The sequence below is a fragment of the Lissotriton helveticus genome, chromosome 9, assembly GCF_964261635.1.
Source record: "Lissotriton helveticus chromosome 9, aLisHel1.1, whole genome shotgun sequence".
In the NCBI taxonomy this organism is placed as follows: domain Eukaryota; kingdom Metazoa; phylum Chordata; class Amphibia; order Caudata; family Salamandridae; genus Lissotriton; species Lissotriton helveticus.
The window spans coordinates 804498069-804519741 of NC_136070.1; the positions used below are offsets into that span (position 1 = coordinate 804498069).

Sequence of the window (21673 nt, forward strand, 5' to 3'; positions counted from 1 at the left end):
CAGATTCATCATGCAACTGGACACGTGGCACTCTATGGAATCATGCATGGTTGAATTTTGCATCAATAGTGAAATCTTGTGGTGGCAAGTTGTGAAGCCTTGATGCCTTTATCCATTAGAGGTGGCATGAAAATGTGCCTTTGTGAGTTTACATTTGGTGATGTATGTTAGGTATCCTTGCCATCCTGATGCTAAATTGTATTTTTTCTTCTTCCTAGGGATGACACCTTTAAAGTCTGAAATTATTTCGCTAGTTGAAAAAAAAGACTTCCCTGTTTGGGATTTGCAAGACTCAACATTCACAGTCCAAACGAAAGGAACAGAAACGTATTCTTCCTTTGACAACACAGCTTACAGCTGCTCAATAGAGGTGGGCAAAAAAGAGACCCCTTCATTTACTGATCCTTGGGAATCGATAGAACCAGTAAAAATCAAAAATGTGACTCCTAAACCCTGTAGCAAGATTTTTAGGGACAGTGAAAATGTCCTGAGCCAAGCAACGACTGAAGAAAATAAAGATTTGCCTCGGTGGAAACTTCAGGATGGAGACCGCATTGAAGGGGAGAAGCCTCCAAGGACTTTTCAGGATTGTTCACTACAAGGAAGTAATACAGAAGAGACTGTAACACGATTGGGGGATAACACGGACATTTTGGAAACCATACAGATGGAAGAGATTCAGACGCCATCTGTTTGGGATGTTCGTGACTCCACAGAATTGGTAAAAGTAAGTTGGGAAGTGCAGTGTGCCAGGGCCCTCAAAAATGTCCCAGATCCACCACAAACTGATGAAGGAAAGGAGCCATGTTTTAAATATATTCCAAGCTTCAGCGGTCAAAGGACAATAGAGCAATGGGAGGAGCTATTTGCCTGGCATCTTCAAAACTCGTCCGTGAAGGGGAAGCCTAAGCCGGTGAATGGGCCTTTATATAAAGAGTGTTTGGTGCCCTCGGACCAAGGGAATATTGTAGAACAGGCAGCAGCAACTCCCTGTGATATTGAGGACTCTATTGTGGAAGTGGTGATTGCACAGTGGGAGAATCAACCTACCTCTGGCCTACAAGGCTGTATTGTAGGCGTGGAGAACCGGGAATTGGCAGAGCCTTTTCTACAGAATCCACAGGACACACTTGATAGAGTTATTATGGAAGGCAAGAAAACATCTAAAGAGGTAGTGGTACATTCGGATCAGAACAACAATATTGACGGTGAACAATCTTGTGTTTTGGAATTTCATAAACCCACTGTCAAGTGTCAAGAAACAAAGAAACCTTCAGCCAAGATTGTAGGGGACACTATGTGCCCGGTGGTCATTAAAAAGGAAGAGCAATCTGTTAAAGTCACAAAACATTATTTAGACCAAATTAAGAGTAAGGAAAGCAAGGAGTCATCTTTTAGGGATTACCAAAGGCTCGTGGGCCACATCAAAATAGAAAGAAATGAGGAACTCTATGCCTCAGAATATGAGGACCACTCTGTTGAAGTGGCCATTGAAGAAGGTGACGATGTGATTGCCTGTGATCTGCAGGGACTACCTATGATACTCATAAGGAACGATGAAGAACTATCAGTAGGGGCAGAATGCATTGTCAGTTCCTCTTCAGGTGAGTTGGCTGTTTGAAACAAGAAGGTACCTCATGTTTTTAAAGATAATGCACGTGTGTGGCCCTTTGACTTGAACCTGAAAAGTAGTTGATCCAGACAGCTGTGCGGTATGTAATTTCGATTTGTGATTCTCTATGTGTAGGGTACCAATTGATCCATTTATCTGAAGAATGGCGAGTAAGCGTTTGACATGAGTTAACCAGAACAGCTTTCCAGTTTATCAATCATATATATATTGTCACTTGATCTACCGGAACAGAAAAAGTTTTGCCACTAGACCATACATTTTTGAAAGATGGACTGGCTATACATTTGCGCCTGCTGATCGCAGGGACAAGCAGTTAAACATTCTGTACGAGAAGAAATGGGTCAGAATGCTTAATGGCGCAGTGAATGATGGCATTGCATTCTTTAGATGTCTTTTTCTTGAGTTCTTTTCACTTAAATAACAAATATAGTATAAAGCAGTGCAACACCTTTGAGCCACAGATCTCCCCAAATTTCATACATATTTGATATCGTATCTTACCTGTGTGTACTAGGTATCCTGAGAGGATCCCATGATGATCCTGTTTAAATGGCAGAAGAGTTTGACAGAAATGAGGAGAAGAGAAGGACTAAATGTATCGGCCACTCTCTGCTATTCATCTAGGTCCACTCAGTACAGCCATCCCTTCACAGTAGTTCTATTCTGTAGTCTTTATTTAGTGATATTTGTGCTCTTCTTTGATGTTATATCATGCCACCTGCCTTGCTTTTCATGCTCTCTTTGGCCGGATGCCACTATGACTGGTTCAATGCACAAAGAAAGATCGAAGTGTTTAGCTGGTTCATGACTTTGGGCCACCAGCATATTTATGCGAAAAGGTTTACCAGACCTCCAAAAACTCCATCGAGGTTCCCCACACTAGGGGTCCCATTAGGATGTCGGGCGGCTTGCCAACCCCATGTGGGCAGTGGCGATCCGCCCGACATCCTTCCCCGCCGCCACCCAGTGGTATACGCTACTGCAAAAATATGACAAAAATACTGTGAACCACAAACTTTAATTCAAAAACAAATCTTTTAAATCGTTGTTACGATACACCCTACCAGGACCTGTTTGGCACGGATGTGCCAAGGTATCCAATTTACTGGAGGTGCAAGTTTGTGGTTCACAGTATTTTTGTAATATTTTTGAGTAGCGTATACCACTCATGGTCCTGACGAAAGCCAGGTTATTGTTACCTATAAGGCTGAAACATGTTGACCTTTGTCCTATTGCTATAAGATACTTATTTTCTCAAACTATCAGCTTCTGTTTTTAATCTTGGCACTAGGATAGCACTCATTAAAATATTTTGTGTGTCCCAGTAGCCATTTTTAACTCTCACAATTTTTCTTTTGCACTGCAACTTTTCAGCACCACTGATTGAGATCACACTTGGGCCGATCGTCAAGTTTTGAGTATAGTGCAGGAGAGTTCCCCCGAGCTAGGGGTGGACTGCACTAGATTCACTTAACCCCTTTGCTGTGGGGGTTAATCCCCCGCTGTGCTGGGGGGAGGGGGGCGCGCACAGCACCCGCATGCTCATGATGTGCTGAGCTCGTCATGAGGCACGGCGCTCCTGTGCTCATGATGAGCTCAGCTCGTCACAGGTGCATTACCTGCCGTGGAACGCTCAGCACAGCGGGGTAATTATCCCCGCATGCGAGCGTTCCACGGCTCATGACGAGCTGAGCTCGTCATGAGCACCGAAGCGCCGTGGCTCATGACGAGCTCAGCTCATCATGAGCGTGGAAGAGGTTAACCATTCCCAAATGACGATGCTCCGCCAGTGTGGTGGGCTGATGGGATTCATCTCAGTATGGTGAGGCTGAATCTGTATTGCTCTCAGACTTCACATAGATATTTTCTCTAGGTTCTCTGTCTCTATACGGTTTGACAGGTATTCTCCCTTTTTGTTGTATGAATACAAATATTTAGGTCACAGACCAATACGATCTATGGTTGAAGTTAACAGATGTTTGTTATACATTATTACAGCCCTCCGGTTAACAGAAAATATTGACACCCATGTGATGTCCCTTTTGAATGTTAATCCGGTGGTCTTGTTCTTTTTGGTATACATTAGTAATCAAATGTTCAGTTATAGTAAGTAAGTAAAATGTTTTATTGTTTATGATTAATTAAAACCATTACAAAAATACACCCTGATAAAACATTTTTGATTAATTACCCTTTCCGGTTCATGCTCTTATAAAATTCTTACCTGTTATAAAAAGTGCAAGAATGTTGGAATAGGGCGAAGTTCCCGGTGTGGCAATTTTCCTCTAAAGCATCAAAGTCTGTGCTTAGATTTCATATCAAAAAGATGTTAGTTTTTATGATATTTAGTTTCACACAAGATTACAGCGGGCCTTGCTTAGATGCCACCAGTTTCAAGAACTTCACTAACTTCCCATTTAGCTGCGGGTCACTTGGGTTGAAGCAAGCAAGCACCTCTTGTCTCCGTGTCCATATGCTGCGTTCATTAAAGTGGCTTTTTAGAAGGTCTGCCCTTTCCTTTTTTAAATTAATGCAGGAGCATATTAAATGTTCGATATCTTCGTTTCCTTCCCCGCATAGCCTGTATAGTTTCCTGCAGTTCTCTCCCAGCCACTGTGGAAGGTGTGGAATAACAGGAAGGATTCCTAACCTGTATATTAAAAAGGATTCTTTTGACTTCCTGGAGTACCTCAGTTCGAAGTATGCCTGTGGTCCAAATAATTTGTAGCTGCACAGACTCATCCATGCATGGCTCCTGTGTGATAGGGTGGGCTTAGCCTCTATAAAGGAAAGGTTCTTGATAACCTTGTTTACAACAATCTTAAAGTGCAAGTGCGTTGTTGGAACTTCCCATAGTTCGGCTAAACCTGTAATGGCCAGCGATTACTCCAAATAGGCTTTGGCCGGTGAGATGGATATATTGCTCAATTCCTGCAAGAGCCAGTAATTTAGTGTGTTCCTTGGTGAGTTCTTGATTTTATGCCAGCACTTAATGTACGAGCCTCGCCTTCCAAGAAGTTGCTTTGTTAGGCCTAACTCAAGACATATCTGTGCAGGCGAGGTGTATGACAGGAGCTTCAGCATAACTCTATATGCCTTTGCCAAAGTGGTATCCAGCAATAAGGTGTCCCTGCCTCTCAGCACTTCGCTGCCGTAGGTGATTGACGGTGGAGTTTTTGCTTGTGCAACACATACGTAGCAGTGGTGATAAGGTTGGTCCAGTCAATCTTGTTTTAAGTTGTCTTAACTTTGTCGCTATCATCATCCCTTTCCTTTTTATGGCCTCAAGCTGTTTCACGAATTAGCCACCCTTATCAATTTTAATGCCTAGATATTTATATGTGGTGTTCACAATTTTAGTTTTACCCAAGAACCAAGCATGAGATCATTTCTTCCCATTGATTGTCAAGGTGTTTGTTTTGTTGGTGTTGACTTCCAAACAGTTTGTGGTTGCGTAGTCAAGTATTATTTTATTATTATTTTATTTCAGTGTTTTGTAGAGCGCGAACTTGACCCGTGAGGGTATCAGAGCTCTTTACACGGTATACAGTGGTGGACAAACAAAAAGTTTAAAGTGCAGAGATAACAAAATCAAACAATCAAGATGAAGATGAGGGGCCGGGATGCTGAGAACATAGGGAAAATGGGGAGACAGGTGTAAGGTTACAGTCACAGTTAGAGTCAGTAAAAGAGAGCAATGGTCCCATATATTGGTGATCCTGGGAAGGAGCGATAGTCTTAGATTCATCAGGCACAATGTGGTGGTTGAGAGCAGGTACTTAGATGAGGAATTTACCCATGACGAAGGTTTTGGACTCCTTCTTGAAACGTGCGAGAGAGAGGATTCTTCTGATGTCAGGTGGTAAAGAGTTCCAAATTCTTGGTGCTGCTCCAGTGAACGCCCTATTGTAGGTTCTTTTTTCCTTTCATGGCTTGGTTTCAATGAGGAAGATTGTGTTGGTAGTGGTAGACTCACAGATCTCTTAATAACCTTTTCAGCATCAATGGTGTCCATTTCACTTTTGGAACGTGGCACTGAAGATTGAGGTGTTACATCATCCGAATATGAATAATGTGCTGGATAAGAATCCGAGTCATCATCTTTGTTGAGCTTGTGGATCTGTTTAAACATTGTCTTATACCAGTCTTTAGATTTTTCCGTGTTTCTTATTGGAATTCCAATGCCAACTTGAGTGTGGCTTGCTAAAACGACGTCATCCACATATGACATACTCGAGGTAGCTTCTTCCCCTAATCGAGGGGCATGCGAGTTGCAGTAATTTAGTGCCGATGTCATGTTTGCTGTATAAAGGTTAAAAAGAGTTGGTGCAAGCACATAACCCTGTTTTAGACCCTTTGTTGTAGGTATGCGCTTTGAAAGATGGGAACCGTTGCCTAGCTTAACCTGTAACCATGTATTGGATTGTAGTTGTATCAGAAGGTTCAGAAGGGGCAAAGGGATCTCCCAGAGAGCCAATTTCCTCCGCAGGTTAGCACGGCCAATGTTGTCAAAGGCTGACTTAGAGTCCACAAAGCAGAAATGCAAGGTTTGTTTAGTTAATTTCGCCTTGTCGATAAGTAATGACATCGGTAAAAGATTTGTTGTAGTGCCGGTCTCCCTGGAAAAACCTGTTTGACAAGGGGGAATTATGTTGTGCTCTGATGCACATTCTAGCAGCTCTGATAGTAAGGTTCCAGCAAAATATTTTGCCTCAACATCTAACAGTGCGATCTGGCAATAGTTATTTGGTTTGGTTTTGTCTCCAGTTTTATAAATTGGTGTAATGATGGAGCCCTTCCATGATGCAGGAAGATGCTCAAACAGTCTGACTGAGTTGAAGAGAGGAGTAAGGATTTCTGACCAGTATTCTGGATCCTGTTTAAAAATTGCTGGGGAATCCTGTTTGGCCCAGGTGCTCCATCTCTCCTCCCTTCAGAGATTTGTTCCCTGACCTTGGCTGTATCGATTTCTTTTGCCGCGACCACGGCAGTCGTCGCCGTATGGGTTAGAGATGCTGGCTGATTGTCCTCGGATGCCAAAAAAACTGATGTTTGTTGGTGAAAGTGAGATTCCAAGTACAGTGTTCAAGTGTTTTCTGTAATGTGTGAGGTGAAGCCGCCAAGTGCTGATTTTAAGATTTTATTTATTGTTAGCCAGAATCGGGCACTATTATTTTCTTTAGAAGCGTGGTAAAGTTTGGCTCAAAATTCATTTTCCGTTTGTCTGTTCATGCCCCATTTGAATTTCCTGAGCTCGGCTTTGCTATTTTGGAGCTGTTGTAATAGGCCCTTGTCCACTGGCCGTAGCCTCAGTAATCTCTGTAGTTTATTCACAGATTTCTAAAGATGTTTCAGGATGGTCCTCTGTGCACTTGTGGCCTTCCCTTCAGCCATGGGGTCATTAAACGGAAGGTATCGGACTGCAGATGAGTGGGTGTTCGCAAATATGGTCGTGAAGGTTCAGTAATATGTTTAGTATCCTGCTGAAGTGAGCACAAGTAGAGTTTTCAGGGGACAGAATTGATAGAAGAGAGAAGGAGGGGTTAGTAGTAAGGTGGAATGTCAGATACCAATTATACAGAAGTTTTTTGGGTGTGTTTCATTTCGTCATGTTGAGCGTCATAAAGAACTGGTTTATTGGAGCTTGGAGGAAGACCAGCTGATGAGGGTGAATCGACATTTGACTCTTCCTTGGGGCTTGATTTTGATCTAATTTATTCCACAGCCACATTGGTGATCTTTGTTTCGATATATTAGAGTAAGTGAAGGTTGTCTGCGCTCCTAGTGAAGCATAAACAAGCCTGCCATGTATGGTATGACGGATATTCTATATTTTCCATTGTTACAGTCATTTTGAAACTTAGGGTTAAAAACGGGTTTGTTAGTAATAGCCATGTTTTTAAAACGGGCAGGACAGTATTGGCGGCAAAGACGTCCAGTACGACTTTTGGAAGGAAGGTTTGGGGACAGCTGTATATTAGTGTTTGTAGTTAATCTCAAAATATTTGTACACATGTGCGTGGAAGGAAGGAGTGAGGTCTGTCCTCTGTCCAGAAAGCCCAGTGAATTGACCAGAGCTTGCTTCGAGCTAGAGCAGGGGGAATCTTGAACAGATTTACTGGTTTACAGATTTAGGGATACTTTGATGATTGTAATAAAGATTAATTATACTTTATTCATATGTCGTTCAGTTTTTCCCGTGTCTTACAATTTAAGGTGTGTTGATTGTTGACAGTAGTTTGTATGCTGTGGCTGTGATGTGCCCCAGCGATGCTATTTTTTAAGCAGTTGTGTTAGAGTGGGTAAGTGAGGTTTTCCAATCTTTGTTGGCACCACATGAGTATGAGAAATGCGTTGGAGTTTCAATGCCTATAATTAAAGAGATGTATTTCTCTCCCCATTCCACCCATATATAGGTTTCTCCTCTTCCCTAATTTTTGGGTCAAATTGTAGTGAGGTGTACATTGATTTAGTCATTTTGTTTTTGTTTTTATCAAGAATACTCAGGCCATCCATGGTGCTTCTTATTATTCTTTGTGAGTCGTTTACTTCTCGTTGGACTACTCCAATAAGCCAATCTCTTCGGAGGAATGTGAGGCATACGTTGTTTCATTAACACTGCTTTCTCATATACAGTACTCTGAGGAAAAAACTACATAAACCTGTAGAGAGAACTCAAATCATTGAAGCTGTATGCACACTAAATCCCAACAAGACCATATGTTTAGATGGCTTTCCAGCGAATTTCCAAATGGAATGCTGAGACTCAATGTTAAATCCCCTGGATGCCTTGTTCCATCATTTTGCTAGCTCAGGTGAAATCAAAGGCCTGACCTAGAACACCGCAATTTTTGTAATCCATAAAAAGGGAAAAGACCCATTGGAAACACAGAATCACTGTCTTTTTTCACTAATGTAGATTACAAAATCTTAGCAGGAAGACTTGAAACAGTTTTACATATTCTGATACATGAATTTCAAAAAATGCTTCCTAAAAGAAAGACTAGCCAGCAAGAATATCAGAGTATTTGGCCATGTTATGTGGGCAAAGCTGTTGACCACCCTATCAGTCCAATGGCACTGGACGCAGAGAAGGCCATTGATAAGGTATCTTGAACCTTGCTGCATTCAGTCCTACGTAGATCCTTACTTGGTGATGATTGCATACTTATGATTTTTGCACCGTATGCTGAACCTACAGCCTGAATAAAGGTGAAACATTTCCCTATCACAAGCTACCAGAGAGCTCCTACCAGCGAATGAGCCGCAGCTGACCTCCATAAGGGAGAATAAATATATAAACAGGATACCATTTCAATATGGTTCACAGACGATGCAGCATATACAGATGATATACTGATAACTAAGAAAAAGCGATCCCAGAAACAGAATTTGCCATCAGTTCTTATGCCGCAGTATCTGATATCCAGATATCGAGATAAAGCATCTTTTTTTCCTAAACAGCATTTGTACCTTCTCAGTACTAGGACAGTCTGGAATGAAATGGAAAAAAACTGCATAAAATACCTGTGTATTTGGCTCCTTCGAAACACAGCAGAATTTGGCAAATTCAATAATACTATTGGAAATTAAGGATGCCATCAGGTATGGTCTTCAAAGGTGTGGATCCTGAATATCAAATAGGAAATATCGGGGTACTTTAATCTCATGTATGATATATCGAGGAACAGAATATCGAATGATAAGTATTTTTTTAGATTTTCAATATCGAATTCCACATATATGTACCTTGATGATATATCTTCAATGTATGTAGATGTGGAGTCACGAATAGTAAATCTATACATCCTCTATATGCACTTACCTTTTAATATTTTGGTCCTCTATATTTTGTCCACTATATTAAGGTGTCATGATATTCCAATTCTCAATATTCAGTAGTACAACAGTCATCAAAATATATTTTACGTGTTGAGATAGGGCTCAAAGTATAAAAATGATGGTTGCACTGCATGTCAGCTTTATAACTAGAATGTTCCTTATGCCCCTATCTGAGAATTTCTCTGAAAGTTTTAACAAATAAATCTGTCTTATGAAAAAGCTAGATTTATACTACCCTAACTCAGATTCACAAAATCACTAGGAGGCATTAACCTCAGAGACTTTTCCAGATACCAGATTGCCCATTTATTCAGACATTGTGCTGGTTCCAAGAAGGAACATCCACAGCCCCACTGTGTCTCTCCATTGAAAAAGAACTACCGACTAACTCCAATGCCACCCTGACCTCTATAACATTTCGTTGCGGATTTTCATCCAAAGATACCCTGTTAAAACACATCATATCTCTCTCCCATTCTTTTAAGTACTTAAGAAAGGAAGTGGGTTCACTCACTGCAAAGCATCTACAGAGTCAGAAGATTAGGCCTCTGCAACCTGCATATTTTTGGTTCATCATTTCCTCACAGGTGGAGCAGCTTGGAGAGCCATGGTCCTCAGGTTTTGTCCCTATCTGCTCCCTATGTGTTCCCCTTTTCAGAAATAAAAAGTGAAAATCCAATATCTAATTCAGCCTACAATAATGTAATCATTTACCATTTCCACAATAGTTGGCCAGCTTTCTCCAGGCTCACATCTGTCGATCTTTGATTAATTGAGGGAGCACTCTTGTAGGTGTTCAGTGGGGTCCCCACATTGATCTTAGAGGAGAGAACCCAGCAGATAGCCTTGCATTGAATGGGTTGTCTTCCCACACTAACCACAGTACTACAATCCACACTATGTTTTCTGGACCCACGCCATTCAAAAGGGAAACATTGCTCAGTCTTAAAGAAATGTTAGTCGTCTACCATTATTTTTAAGGTGTTCTACTACCACTCTGCTCTGGACTGCCTGGTAATAACCCACCAAGTCTGGAAGGAGAAATCCCTTCTCTTTATTCAGGAGTCATAAATTCATCCTTGCTACAATTCTCACATTCTATCCTAGCAGAGTCTATTTAGGTCATTAAAGCACTGTGGTGGCCCCCCTGCTGAGAACATTGTGAACAAAAAGAAGAGTTATGGGAGAAGATGAATTTTCTCTGGTCATTCAGTCCAGCCATTAAATGGTGATTCTCTTTCATCTCTAAAGATCTGATATTGTAGGGCCTGTAGCAGGGGAAACTTTGAATTCTAATCAACTGGATATCACTATTTTTGGTAGGTAGCTCTTTAACTCTATCAAAGAGTTCTTGTCGTAGCCAGATAGTGAGCCCCCCTTTCGGGCGCCCTTTAGTTCCTTTCAAAGCAGGCACAAAAAAATTCAGAAAACCCTGGGAGAACTGGGGCTCACATGCCCAGGTCTCTTGAAAGAGACACAGATCAAAATCATTTATGAATGTAAGCCATTCTGGCGATTGCATTCTAGTACACAACCCAGCAATATTCCACAAGATTAACTCCCCCCCCCCCTCCAGACTAAAATCCTGCAAAAGCCCAGAAGTTGCTCCAATGGGTGTACTTAGACCAGTCAGACTTATAGGTCTGTTGCTCATACTTGGATCTAAATTTGGGAGATGAAGTTCCACTCCCATGATGTCGCTAGATACATGACCATTTGCGGAGCAATCCACTGCCCGGTCCTCATTATCCATCCCCTCTCCCTCCAAGTAGACAGCAGCCGGATCACTATCATCACTTTCACTAGTCCCCAGTATTACATTATACACCTTTTCCTTCACAGTCTTTGGTAGTCAATCTAAGCTCTCCAGGCCAGAGCCACTCGTCCTAAACCTATTTCTTTGTATAGTCATTGGGGAAGCATGTAAAAAGGAAAAAGGGGGCAACTTCCTCAACTGTATGCTCGAATAGGCTGGCGGGCTTGATCTAAGTTCTCAGCTAATACCTCTGAGCACAACGTGAGTTCGATGGCATCATGGCTCTCCCCTTGGTAACTCAAACGTGTCGCTTTTAAAATGTCTTCTCTTATGACCGATCGACAGCCTCTAACGTAGCGCAGCCAATGTATGGCTTTGTTCGTTAGAGAGTCGACCCCCTCTCTTTTGCCATTACTCCTCCTATCTTGTTTTGGAACATTAGTCATATACATTTTATTTGTGGCAAATTTTCCATTGTTGCGGACCCCCCCCCCCATGTAGGCTCAATAGTATTTTTTAATTTCTCCTTGTTAGAAAAATTAAAAGAGCTACTTTGCGGTATCCCCACCCTTCCCGAGTCAGTGGCTTGTTTTGTTACCATTCGTTGGACCATCCCCACTGGACCACTACCCCCAGAAGGACTCATCTGGGTTCTCTGTTCTACGTTCTTATTTGGGTTCTCAAATCTACTTTTCATCGGGGGATGTTGAGCCCTAGTTGTTGTGGCACTTGGAAAACTCGAAAACCTTTTATCTCCTCCTTCTATGGGACAGGCAGCAAACACTTTGGTACCTGTCGTGCTACGTTTTTCCGAAGCTTGGAGATTTCCTTGGTTGGATTTGATTGGATAAGAGTTGATTTTATTTTGGGTGGCCCCAGATTGACCCCAAGAATCCCCGCCAGTTATAGATTTTACTGTTGAAGTTAGATTGATAATTAGATGTTTCATAACCTCAATCTCATCTCTCAATAGGGAGACTAGTTTGACTAAGTCATTAGCAGTTTCTAGGTCAACACTATCTTCAGAACTTCTAGGGTCAGGGTCATTTCTAACTTCAGGGCTTTGCAATGGTATAGCTACACAGCTGGAATTATGGTTTATATTGGCATTGGACTCTTCATGCTGTATGTCCGCCAGTACCATATATCTATTGGAGCATGGTATAATATCATCATCAATTATAATTTGACTAAGGGCTTCACTAGTTTGATCAGGGCCTTTGTCATTAAGATGCAGAAAATTTCGAGGCAAGTTTGGCTGCCAGTAGCGCTGGCAGAAGCGTTGTTCTCCTCCCCTAAAAGATTATGGTTGACAGCATCAAAGGCAGCGGAAAGATCAAGCAGGACGATAGCCCGCGAGGAACCACCATCGACCTCACTACGGAGAGTGTCCAACACTGTAAAGATCACCGCCTCGGTAGAATGAGCCGGGCGGAACCCTGCTTGGTGGGTGTCAAGAAATTCGGATTCCTCCAAGAAATAAGTGAGGCATCTCGTAACATAGGCTTCCAAGACCGTGGCTAGGTAAGGAAGAAGGGAAATTGGTCGATAGTTGGTTAAGATTAGTGGATCTGCACCCACCTTCTTCAAAAAGTAGCAGGGAAGATACCCTGGGACAGCAACTCATTTAAAAGATTGAAGGCAGGACTGGGGAGGGCATGAACATTTTCCTACAAAATGCTAGGAGGGCAGCAGTCAGTGGGGGAGCCAGATTTGACTTTAGAAAGGAGACCCACAAGGGTATGCTCACAGATTATAGGGAGTTGCGTGAAGGTGCTTTGATTTCGAGAGGAACGAGAGCTCAAATCCAGATTTTCGCAAGCCAGAATACTGGACCTAATTTTTTTAATTTTATCAATGAAGAAGAGATTTAAAGAGTTGCAAGAAAAGTCTGTCGCTTTGGCAGTCAGGATGGTAAGGCCATTTGTCTTCAGGTAGATAGTTACGTCTCCACTTTCTTTCCACTTGCCGTAGAGCTAGTTTTTAGGTTTCGCCTAGCGAAGGCTGCGCTTGCGCAGCTCTCGCTGGGAGAAAACTGATGTTTCAGAGAGTGGGGCTTGAACCCGCCCCTCTACTCCATTGGCTGGTTTCCTAAACGGAGGCCAGCCATTGGAGGAGAGGGGCGTCACTCCGTTCAAGCCCCGTCTTTTTGGGATTCGGGGGTGTGTTTTTAACTTTCTTTCTCTTTTCTTTCTCCCCTCTTCCCATTGGCTAGAATTTTACCTTCCAGCCAATGGGAAGAGGAGAGAAAGAGCAACATGCCCCCGAATCCCAAAATGACGCTGTGTTTCTCCGAGTCATTTCTGCCTCGCCTCGGAGAAACGTGGTCTTGTGGAGCACTCCTCTCTCCAAGTAATTTCTGCCCTCTGTTCTCTCGTTTTTCTTGCCCTCTGTTCTCTTGTTTTTCTTGCCCTCTGTTCACTCGTTTTTCTTGCCCTCTGCTCTCTCATTTTTCTTGTCCTCCGTTACCTTGTTTTTCTTGCCCTCTGTTCATTCGTTTTTCTTGCCCTCTGCTCTCTTGTTTTTCTTGCCCTCTGTTCACTCGGTTTTCTTGCCCTCTGTTCCCTCGTTTTTCCGGCCCTCTGTTCCCCTGTTTTTCCGGCCCTCTGTTCCCCTGTTTTTCCAGCCCTCTGTTCCCCTATTTTTCCGGCCCTCTGTTCACTCGTTTGGTCTCGCGTCAGCGAAAGACCTTATGTCGCCGGCTTGCGGGAATGTTGGACAGGGGATGTGCACGCGCTTTCCCTCGGCGGATTTCACCTCGTGGGCGCGCACGTGCACATCTCCTCTTCAACATTCAGCAGCCTCTCGCCTCTCTCATTCGCGCGCGCACACACAGCCACACTCACGCATGCGCACACACATTCCCACGCGCACACACTCACCCCCCTCTTCCTTCCCCCCCCGGCACACCTAGGGCTTACATACACACACAAACGTGCACACACACACCCTCCCAACCCCACTCACCGGGCACAAGCAGGGCTTCCATCACTGGGGGCATGTCATCCGGCATCATGGCAGGAGGGAGCGGCTACGTGTCCAGCCCCGGTCGCCGATACCAGCCCGGCAGGAGCGCGAGGCTCTGACGTAGCACGGTGGGTAGGGGCTTCTGGCGCGCGCAGCATTGTTTATGGAGGAGGCGGCTTCCGACGCGCGCCTTCGGATTGGGTCGCGCGCGTGAGCTTCTCTGTAGACAGCCGCTGGTAAGTTTCGTTTTCGCTACCAGATTTGTCCTGTCTCTTGTTTTATTTCTCTTCTCTGTTTCTCTACCATTCCATGCCTCTCTCCGTTCCACTTTCCAACGTACTCTCTCTGTTCTGCACTGGTACCTGTCCACCCCTCACTAGTTCTGCGCTACTTTGGTCTTTCGGGGTAGCGGCCCCGCCCCTCAGCTAATTGAGATGAGGCAAGCCGGCTTTTAAATAAGAGAAGCAGTTCTGTGTTGGGAAGTCCAGTGAATGCAACAGTTTGCATGGTTCGAAGCCGGTTCATGGCTTTGAAAGGTAAGTTACGAGAGCCTCAGTTACTGTTAGATGACCAGAACAGTTAGAAGGAGATGTAAGGAAGGATGTGTGCCGTACCACTACCAGACACCTTCCTTACGTAGATTCTAATTATAACAGCAACTAGTATCAGATCTTACGGTGACACCACCACACCCGCCCCTAATCCCTTTAATTTGAGCTCGGGGGTCCGGTCCTGTTTAAGATTCCGTCTCAAACTCGATATGAAGATTCATGGGCGATGGTTTCGCCCAACGAACGATGTCGGTTTTTGAGACGCTTCTCTTTTTATGAGAAAATATGCTTGGACATTGATTAGTTCTACTTTTATTTTTTTAATGCATAACATATAACTTCAACCAGTGAATACTATTTGGTATGTTCTTTCATTCTCTTCAAGTCTTCTTAAAATGTCATCTTTAGTAAATTTGCAACTTGTGTGTTTATGTGTAACTTTGACCATTTGTATTTGTAGTAGGTAGACTTATGTACTTACTACCATTTGTATGCGGTTTTAGAGTTTATCTGTTTGTATCTTTTATGTTATTCATGTACTCTGATAAAGTCCTTATGTAATGTAACTGGTTCTATCAGACATCTTCGGGTAAAGTTCACGTTAAATAAAAACGCATACATTAATCACCTGTTGTCGAAATGTGAACTTTACTCGAGGATTTTGAGTGGAATGAAAAAATTGAAAGGGGGGGTCTCTAAAAGGGTTACTTACATTTAAGTGTGGGGTGGGGCACTCTTTACGGAGATGTATTGGCTAGGTTAAAATAGCGCATGTCTCTTCCCCCCCTCACCCTCACACTCACCCCGTCACCCTCACACCCCCTCACCCTCACACACGCTCACTCACCCTCACACACCCTCACTCGCCCTTACAGCCTCACACCCCTCACCCTCACAACCCTCTCACCCTCACACCCTCCTCACCCTCACACCCTCACCCTCACACACCACATCACTCAGGAACACCACCGCATCACTCAGGGACACCACCACATCACTCAGACACCATTCAGGGGTACCACCACGCCACTCAGGGACACCACCACTTCACTCAGGGACACAACCACATCACTCAGGGACACCACCACATCACTCGGGGACACCACCACATCACTCGGGGACACCACCACATCACTCGGGGACACCACCACATCACTCAGGGACACCACCACATCACTCGGGGACACCACCACATCACTCAGGGACACCACCACATCACTCAGGGACACCACCACATCAGTCAGAGACACCACTCAGGGACACCACCGCATCACTCAGGGACACCACCACATCCCTCAGGGATACCACCACGTCACTCAGGGACACCACCACATCACTCAGGGACACCACCAAAATCGCAGCAAAAATCGCTGAAGCCCACGTCAACAGTGTACTAACCCAGTTTGTGAACGATAATAACATCTTGGATACCTCCCAGAATGGGTTCCGACCGGGTCATAGTACAGAGACCGCCCTTCTGGCTACCACCGAGCAAATGCGATCTCTCATGGACAAAGGTCAAAATGCGGCGCTGATCTTGCTCGATCTCCGCGCCGCCCTTGACACGGTGTCCCATGAGATTTTGCTCCGGAGGCTTGAGGAGGCAGGGATTGAGGGCTCAGCGTTGGACTGGCTCCGCCCATTCATGACAAATAGATCCTTTCGAGTATCAGTACCCCCTTACTCCTCTCAGACTCACGCTATTGATCAGGGTGTGCCTCAGGGCTTGTCCCTGAGTCCACTGCTCTTTAATTTAAACGTCCAGCCTCTAGCTGCGGTCGCCAAGCTATGGGACCTTACGATAGTCTCTTATGCTGACGACACGCAGCTAGTAGTCACCTTGGCGGACGGTTCTTCCCCCTCGGCCTCCAGATTCAAAAACGGGATGACGGCAGTCGCCGACTAGATGGCAGCCAATCACCTACAATTAAATGCCGGAAAAACGGAGGTTCTGTTGGTAGGTAAGAACGTCAATATATGGACTGAGCAGTGGTAGCCGTCAGCCCTAGGAGCAACTCCTTCCCCAAAAAATGCAGTTAAGAACCTTGGTGTCATGATGGACTCCTCCCTTTCCTTTCAGGCTCACACTAAACAATTAGCCGCCTCTTGCTTTGGCACTCTGCGTGGTCTGAGACCCATTTTAAAATACTTTGCTCCCTCTGTTCGCCAACTCATTGTACAAGCTACCATCCTCTCACGCCTCGACTACTCGATCTCCCTTCTCCTAGGGGCAAACAAGGCGGAAATACTGAGAATGCAGCGCATTCAAAATGCTGCTGTCAGAGCACTGGTGGGCTTGCCGCGCTTCTGCTCAGTTTCTAGTACCATCCGTAAGCTACACTGGCTCCCCATGGATAAATGTATCCTTTTTAAAACACTTTGTCTTTCTTTTAAAATCCTTAAGTGCACGAGTCCCGTCCTATTAGGCGACTTTATCTCCCACTATGTCCCTTCCCGCCCTCTCCGTACGGCAGAGTCTCATTTGGCAGTGGTGCCTAGAATTAGACTCACCAGGACGGGCGGCCGTGCTTTCCGGTACCTTGGCCCCAAACTATGGAATTCCCTTCCCGTCCATATCCGCGCCATGGACTCTCTGCCATCTTTCAGGAAGGCTATCAAAACCTTCCTGTTTCCGCTACCTCAGGTTTCTTCTTGCTGTCTTTCTTGTTAGGCAGGTCTACATAGTTGTTGTGTCCTCCCGTGGTCAGCGCCGGGACGCCCCTTTGCTGGGGCAGCTGCGCGCTTTACAAAATGGATAACATAACATAACATAACACCACGTCACTCAGGGACACCACCACATCACTCGGGGACACCACCACATCACTCGGGGACACTACCACTCATCACTCTGGAACACCACCACATCACTCGGGGACACCACCACATCACTCGGGGATACCACAACATCAGCTAACCATTCACAAACAATGTTCATATACCAATTGCAAATAAAAAAAAAATGAATGCAAAGCATTGTCATTTACAATGCCAGTAACTCAAACTTTAATGCTGCGAGACCTATTGTATTGTGAATGCTTGTTTTTATTGCCATCTGTTTCCTCGTTTTTATGCCCTCTGTTCCCTCATTTTTATGCCCTCTGTTCCCTCGTTTTTATGCCCTCTGTTCTCTCGTTTTTCTTGCCCTCTGTTCTCTCGTTTTTCCGGCCCACTGTTGACTCGTTTTTCTTGCCGTCGTTCGCTTGTTTTTGTTGCCCTCTGCTCTCTCGTTTTTCTTGCCCTCTGTTGAGTCATTTTTCATGCCCTCTGTTCTCTCGTTTTTCTGCCCTCTGTTCACTCGTTTTTGTTGCCCTCTGCTCTCTCGTTTTTTTGCGCTCTGTTCTCTCGTTTTTTATGCCCTCTGCTCCCTCGTTTTTATGCCCTCTGTTCCCTCGTTTTTATGCCCTCTGTTCTCTTGTTTTTATGCCCTCTGTTCTCTTGTTTTTATGCCCTCTGTTCTCTCGATTTTTCTTGCCCTCTGTTCACTTGTTTTTCTTGCCCTCTGTTCACTTGTTTTTCTTGCCCTCTGTTCCCTCATTTTTATGCCCACCGTTCCCTCGTTTTTATGCCCCTGGCCTCTGTTCCCTGTGTGGGGGGGGGCTCTGTGTGTGGGGGGCTCTGTGTGTGTGGGGGAGGCCCTGTGTGTGTGTGTGGGAGCTCTGTGTGTGTGGGGGGAGCTCTGTGTGTGTGGGGGGAGCTCTGTGTATGTGTGTGGCTCTGTGTGTGTGTGGGGGACTCTGTGTGTGTGTGGGACTCTGTGTGTGTGTGGGGCTCTGTGTGTGTGTGTGTGTGTGTGTGTGTGTTGGGCTCTGTGTGTGTGTTGGGCTCTGTGTGTGTGTTGGGCTCTGTGTGTGTGTTGGGTTCTGTGTGTGTGTGTGTGGCTGTGTGTGTGTGGGACTGTGTGTGTGTGGGACTCTGTGTGTGTGTGGGACTCTGTGTGTGTGGGGGCTGTCTGTGTGTGCGGGGGCTCTCTGTGTGTGGGGGGGCTCTGTGTGTGTGGGGGGGCTCTGTGTGTGTGTGGGGGGCTCTGTGTGTGTGGGGGGCTCTGTGTGTGTGGGGGGCTCTGTGTGTGTGGGGGGGCTCTGTGTGTGTGGGGGGCTCTGTGTGTGGGGTGGCTCTGTGTGTGTGTGGGGGCTCTGTGTGTGTGGGGGGTTCTGTGTGCGGGGGGGCTCTGTGTGTGTGGGGGGGGCTCTGTGTGTGTGGGGGGGGCTCTGTGTGTGTGTGGGGCTCTGTGTGTGTGGGGCTCTGTGTGTGGGGGGGGCTCTGTGTGTGGTGGGGGCTATGTGTGTGGGGGGGCTCTGTGTGTGTGGGGGGCTGTGTGTGTGTGGGGGGCTCTGTGTGTGGGGGGGTTCTGTGTGTGTGGGGGGGGCTCTGTGTGTGGGGGGGCTCTGTGTGTGTGTGTGTGTGGCTCTCTGTGTGAGGGGGGGCTCTCTGTGTGTGGGGGGCTCTCTGTGGGTGTGTGGGGGGCTCTCTGTATATGGGGGCTCTCTATGTATGTGTGGGGGCTCTCTGTGTGGGTGTGGGGGGCTCTCTGTGTGTGGGGGGCTCTCTGTATGTGTGTGGCTCTCTGTATATGGGGGGCTCTGTGTGTGTGTGTGTGTGTGTGTGTGGGGCCCTCTGTGTGTGTGTGGGGCTCTCTGTGTGTGTGGGGGGCTCTGTGTGTGTGGGGGGGCTCTGTGTGTGTGGGGGGCTCTGTGTGTGTGGGGACTCGGTGTGTGTGGGGGGGCTCTGTGTGTGTGGGGGGCTCTGTGTTGGGGGCTCTGTGTGTGGGGGGGCTCTGTGTGTGGGGGCTCTCTGTGTGTGTGGTGGGGCTCTGTGTGTGTGGCGGGGCTCTGTGCGTGTGGGGGGGCTAGGTGTGTGTGTGGGGGCTCTGTGTGTGTGGCTCTGTGTGTGTGTAGCTCTGTGTGTGTGTGTGGCTCTGTGTGTGTGTGTGTGGCTCTGTGTGTGTGTGGCTCTGTGTGTGTGTGGCTCTGTGTGTGTGTGGCTGTGTGTGTGTGTGTGTGTGTGTGTGTGTGTGTGTGTGTGTGTGTGTGTGTGGCTCTCTGTGTGTGTGGGTGTGGGTGTGGGTGCAAATGCAATAGGAGATTAAGCCATTGACATTGTAAATGACAATGCCATTCATTTATCTGTTTTCAAAACCAACACATAAATAACAATTTTGTCATTTACAATGCCAATAGCTCGAACTTTGGCAAAGGCGAGACCGTTGCATTGTAAAAGCTTGTTGATTTTTCAGCTCAGTGGAGAACCATTTCGGAGCGACATGGCGACGAATGGCGTAGGTCTTCCTGGGAGGCGCAAACTTATCGCTGGCAGACAGTAACCGGCCAGTTAACTGTGCATCAGCCAAATTAATTGAAAAGTTAGTGGGAGGAGTCGAGTTAGCAAGTGAGTCGAGAAATAAGAGTTTTTCAATCTTATTCCAATTTCTGCATGTGCCCCCTCCTGAGCTGGTGGTTTTGGTCGAAAAATTGTCATGAATAGTGAATTTGATTATATTGTTGTTCATGTGCATAAAAATTTGGTCCCTGATTAATTCATCATAAGGGGACCCCGACCTGCAATTCAAATCCAGTTCCTTAAGAGCAGAAACATAATCCTCTGTTACTTGTTTCCAGTGGAATAATTTGATGGTTAGTGGCAAGTCAGACCGTTGTCAAAATGTAACCGCCTAAATCCTTCAGTGCTTGAGGAAAAAATTTCTTCTTGACCCTCTTGCCTGGGTTTCTTATAAATATGATTATATTATTTGGAATCCCCTGTTTCAAAGTAAATGAAAAAGATGTATTTCTTCCTCTCCGAGGACAACTCTTTTTCTTCAAAAGTTGAATTTTAACATTCGAATGTTGAGATCTCCATTAAAGACAGTAGAGTACCTCTGGGTAGTGCTTCTTTACATGGAAAATAGAAGTGCAGGTACACACTTTTTAAAGTACCAGTTTGATCCTGAGAAGAGCCAGTACTCTCCCATTAAATGAATTTCAGCAATGCTGAGAAATGCAGCTTCTCTCTCTTTCCAATTAAAAAAATGCAGCTGCTCCTTAACGGACAGTACTTGCCCATTTAAAGCACCGGCTCCGGGCTTATAATTGCTGGTATAAGCCTTCTTCTCTAACATTCCAATGTTGATCCTTATTTTTTCCCCTTTTTAGGTCTCGTCTATGCAGCGCACATGCGCTACCTAGGCAAAAAAACCTTTAGCTATCATTAGCGCCGCCATATGGTAGCAATTATCGCTCTCACAAGGGAATCGCGCAGATCCCCTCCTCCCCCCTGATGCCGCACGAGGCGCGCGCACGCCTCCCACTGCAGCCTGCCGCGCTTGTTTTTTTTGCTGCTCCACTCGACGGCTCTTTGGAAACACTTGGGTGTGAGAGAGGCGGCGGGGGTGGGGGCTAAGCAAAGGGAAGCGAGGTCGGGCTCCCCAGGGACCTTGCACCTCCCTCAATATTCAGAATCTTGGATATGAGATGCAGCAGGAGTTATCAATCTCACTTTGGTTCTCGGAGGGCCTTCATTTGTTAGTGTGGGATGTGAACAGAGATGTTCAGATGCATTCGCTGATTTGTCAAAACCGATTTAAGCGCTGCAGCATTCGTACGCACTCTTCTCGCTGCAATTTCGTCTCTACTAAAGGAGAGAGATGTACACCCTCAAACATCTGTGTTCAGCACAGACACAATGCCAGATCAGGGGCAGATAGCAGCGTGCCCGTTCTGACGAGCACGCTGTCACGTTGCCACGAGCAGGGCCGTCTCTCACAGACCAGAGACCGTCCACTCAGCTGTAGATTATGCATACATGGGCAGTTGGTCTTACGACACTACAGAAAATGAACTCCATTTTTCTGAAAATGCTACCTGTTTTATAGATGCAGTAATTCCCTTTGGACGTCAAAAGCCATAACTAGACAGGCTTTTGCAT

General features: G+C 45.6%; 1 protein-coding gene across 1 annotated transcript in view; it reads left to right on the plus strand.

The window, feature by feature from the left end:
- Window positions 1–21673, plus strand: part of LOC144781883 (uncharacterized) — a 210169-nt gene that overhangs the window by 124332 nt on the left and 64164 nt on the right. Inside the window, exon 3 of the mRNA XM_078660933.1 lies at window positions 219–1604. Coding sequence (XP_078517059.1) covers window positions 219–1604 — 1386 coding nt within the window. The remainder of the gene's footprint in view (window positions 1–218; window positions 1605–21673) is intronic.